Source organism: Saprolegnia diclina (assembly GCF_000281045.1).
Source record: "Saprolegnia diclina VS20 unplaced genomic scaffold supercont1.25, whole genome shotgun sequence".
Classification (NCBI taxonomy): domain Eukaryota; phylum Oomycota; class Saprolegniomycetes; order Saprolegniales; family Saprolegniaceae; genus Saprolegnia; species Saprolegnia diclina.
The window spans coordinates 141,404-145,132 of record NW_008246092.1 but is presented as its reverse complement, the minus strand read 5'-3'; the positions used below and the strand labels follow the sequence as shown (position 1 = coordinate 145,132).

The 3,729-nt window shown below is 59.1% G+C and overlaps 2 protein-coding genes across 2 annotated transcripts; one reads left to right on the top strand and one right to left on the bottom strand.

Annotated features, from left to right (window-relative positions):
- Positions 1-804: 804 nt before the first annotated feature.
- SDRG_08270 (hypothetical protein) lies at positions 805-1,965 on the bottom strand. The gene is made up of 2 exons (XM_008614146.1): positions 1,866-1,965; positions 805-1,816 (listed from the first exon to the last, which is right to left on the bottom strand). Exons 1-2 carry the CDS (start codon positions 1,885-1,887, stop codon positions 1,041-1,043), a joined length of 798 nt encoding a protein of 265 aa, XP_008612368.1. The 5' UTR covers positions 1,888-1,965; the 3' UTR covers positions 805-1,040.
- A 710-nt stretch (positions 1,966-2,675) lies between these two features.
- On the top strand, positions 2,676-3,687 carry SDRG_08269 (hypothetical protein; the record flags this gene model as incomplete). The annotated part of the gene is made up of 2 exons (XM_008614145.1): positions 2,676-3,616; positions 3,663-3,687. 2 exons carry the CDS (start codon positions 2,676-2,678, stop codon positions 3,685-3,687), a joined length of 966 nt encoding a protein of 321 aa, XP_008612367.1.
- Positions 3,688-3,729: the final 42 nt, after the last annotated feature.

Below are 3,729 nucleotides of genomic sequence, written 5' to 3'. Positions count from 1 at the left end.
AATACTTCTGAAGGACTCTGTTCTACACCGCCAAACGTGGCATGCCGATCTACAATTTTCGCTCGGAACCCGCACTGACAACTTCACGGACCACCGCACCGGGGCGCACAAATGATTCCCACACCGTCGATTGAAAAATGCTACCCCAGATCACTCAACATTGGATGCATGCAGCAACTACAATCTTCACTCGTGGCGACTCACGCTTGGTGATTGAGCTCGTTCATCGCCCGAGCGGCGGCTCGAGCCACTCGAGCTGCCTGTGCGAGCCTCCAAACCAACCCAAAAGCGTCCTTGCAACTTGGTAAAAACCATTTCGTGCGAAATACCGCCTCATCATTGATTGCTCGAGCACGGTTGTCAACAAGACTGCCGTTTCCAGCGCGGGGATCGATGATGTCGATGTTTCACCCACAGCAAGGGTTGAAACGCGCGTTTTTGTGAAATGAAAGCGTTTAAACTGAAGCGTCCATGCAAAAAGGGATCAAAACACACTGCCAATAAACGACTTTATGAAATTGGTGGTTGTCATTGATTGTCCCGCACTGATATATGAAATAATAGCTTCAACTGGTATCAATCGACATAACGTTACACTGCGCCACGCAAAGGTCGGAATGGTCCCGAAGCTTCGCGTTTTTTGCGAAAGCTTTTTTGACGCAGATGCGTTTGCCAGTCAGATCTGCGTCCTCGGTGGCGCTCCTTTTATAAAACAATAGTACCCCACCCGAGCAGACCGGCTTCTGGAAGGACGGATCTGAGTCGGTTGGCCGGTCGTGTGACCAGCTCTGCATCGAACACAAATATGAGAAAGAATGACTGGTTCCGACATAGGTCTTGCTTCGATCTGTGCAAAGGTGGCGGGTTGTAACGTGGCAAGCTGCGCGCGTCGATATGCAAAAATGGCTGCGAACGCCGCCTGCGTGCAAGGCGTCGGTCGACGACGCTTGTTAAAGCGATGAATAATGCTAGTACTAGTCCTATTGCTAGTGATACAGCCCATGCAAGCAGTGGTGTGGATGAGAATGTTGAGATGGGAGCTAAAGGACCGAGTCCGTCGACTCGTGGTTCTCCAAGAGCGTGAGCTCGCGCTCGCGGTTGCGCTGGAGAATCGGGAGCTCGTCCCAGAGCTCCAGCGGCGTGCCGTTGACGAGGTCGACCTCGGCTTGCGGCGACACGACCGCGTTGATCTCGAGCCAGTCCGAGTACCGCTTGTCGTGGCTCTCGCCGTCCTTCGTTGGCGCCGCACGGGTCGTAATCAGCACGTCGCGCCGGGGTGTTTGGACATTGGTGGTCTCTTGACGGTGCTTCGATCGCTTCATAAAGAGGACAGACGCCACCGCGGCAACTGTGCCGGCCACGGCCACCACGATGATGCCCATCGTCGTCACATCGGCCTGCTCCTCCTTGCGTCGCTGCATCTCGGCGCGCGTGTTGGCGTCCGAGTCGGGCTGCGTCGTGGGCGCAATCGTAGTTGTCGGCGCAATTGTCGTCGGCGTAGTTGTAGTCGTGGGGGCCGGCGTCGTCGTTGGCGCGTCGGTCGTAGCTGCCGCGGTGGTTGTCGGCGGCAGCGTGATCGTATCGGAGGTTGGTGTTGGCACCGGCACGAGCGTCACGTTGGGAACCGACCAGATGTAAAAGCCAGAGGGGCACACGCCGCTCGTGTTGAAGCCGACGCAGACAGGGCTCGAGGTGTTGGCGCTCGAGACGCACGGCGGGCAGAGGTCCGTCGCCGTATCACAGAGGTCGTCGCCGCGCGTTTGACACACGAGCGGCCACGTGCCATTCGTCGCAGCGCATGCTGCTGCCACGCACCCTACAAGTCGAGGTGCATGAGCGCTGGCCCCTTCGTCCTTCATACGCACCGAGTAGCGAGAGCAGGCGCATGATGGTCCTATGTCAGAAGCGAAGTGGCCAACGCGGTGAGGTCGTGGCAGAGATCCAGCCCGCAAATATTAATATTCCCCAGACGCTGGCGTGTGACACAATCAGATGGCGCCCGACGCCGATTTGCCTGGTCCCCCTACTTGAATCATGGAGCCTTGCCCTTCCATTCAGTGAAGAACTGGGTGCTAGCCTAGCACTGCTAGGTCCTGGTCGGGGCATGGGCCATGCAAATCGACGGCAACCAGCGGCATCCGGATGGGTGACGCACCACACTGGCACGGTGGTCTGAGGCGCAGCACTCTAGCGTCGTCAACAGCAGTTTGTCAGGCGGAGGCTTGCCGCTCGCTGCTCCAGTGCATGGTTTGCGTCACTAGGAGCGACACAGTGCTTGAATGGGCAACATTACAGCGGCTTGGTCGTAGAGCATGGTCGGCGGTTTGCTTGCGTGCAGTAATCTATGTGGCACGACTGCGGTACCCAGTCCAATTGATTACACTAGATTTCGCAGCTCGAATCAAAACACTGTTTGGTACGATCGCATAGCAGGTCGCTGGGGCGGGTGGCGTCTTGCTCGCATTCTATTTGCATCGACGACGCGGTAGCAGCAGCCCTTGCGCAAAAAGTGCAATGCTTCAATTGGGTGGCGCCGTTCCAGTATCGCGCCACGTTTCCATCCAAATCAAATACTGGATCCCAGCTAATGGCTGGATCCGGATAAAGGGTGTAAAAACACGCGTGTGAAAAATACGTGGGAATTGGATCGCCATAGAATTATCCGGCGGAATCCGATGGTAAAGCGCAAGGCCGACCGCGATGGCAGCGCCAAGCGCAAGAAGGAGCGCGTGCGCCCGCCCCGGTACGCACCGGTCGAAGAGGAGTCGGAGGCTGAGTTCATTGCTGCCCAGAAGCATGCGTTGCACCTGATCCAAGCGGGCCAGACGTCCGAGGCCAACAAGTTTCTCGCGCGGCGCGGCTTCACGCACCGCCTCGCGACGTGCGTCTTGCGCTACACGTACGAAGAAGACTTGCCGCCGCCATCGGCCGACGCTTTTTCGTTCACGGCCGCCGACTACCGCCCATATGTGCGCGGCGCCGACAACGCGTTGCCGCCGACGATGCTGCACTTTATGCAGGACGCGTTTGCATCGTCCGACTCACCGTTCTGGGCCGCGCACCAGTACTCGGTGGACCCGCCGTCGCCGTACTTTAGCTATGTCCACGACCTCTCCAAGCCGCCGTCGTCGGGCCTCGAAGACGTCATCCACTATCTCAAGAACCTCGCAATGGAGCGCTTCCCGAACGTCAAGAACGCCAAGTTTGCAGAGTGGTGGACGCACTGCCGCCCGCACCACTCGGGGCACCAGTTTCATTTTGACAGCGCCGACGAAGGCCGCGACGGCGTTCGTAACCCGATCGTCTCGACCGTCATGTTTCTCGAGGCTCCGGTCGGCGGCCCGACGTGCGTCTCGGACCAAGCGTTTGGCGGCACGTCGCTCGCCAAGCATGGCTGGCTCGTGCACCCGAAAGAGAACCGGTTCGTCGTCTTCAATGGCAAGGTCCTGCACGGTGTTGTGCCTGGCCGCGGCCCGGGGCGCTTCTCGCTCCTCCTCAAGCCACGCCGCGTTACATTCATGGTGGCCTTTTGGGAAATTGACGTCCGAAAGCCCGCGCCGGCCCCGGGTGCCCGCCCGAGCAGCGCCATGCCGCTCAACTGGAAGGACGACGCGGAGTGGAAGGCGAAGCTCCGGCCCCGCTGCATCCTGCCGGACGCCGAGCGCGAAAACGTCGCTGACGATGTGACGCCACTGCCCGTCGAGCGCGTCTGGGAGCGCGTCTCGCCCA

What these genes read in the sequence shown, in the direction of transcription:
- SDRG_08270 (XM_008614146.1), bottom strand. Translation starts at nt 1,887, where the DNA reads ATGCGCCTGCTCTCGCTACTCG. An exon ending in GCGCCTGCTCTCGCTACTCG is followed by an intron (nt 1,817 to 1,865) that starts GTGCGTATGAAG and finishes CTCGACTTGTAG; the next exon opens with GGTGCGTGGCAGCAGCATGC.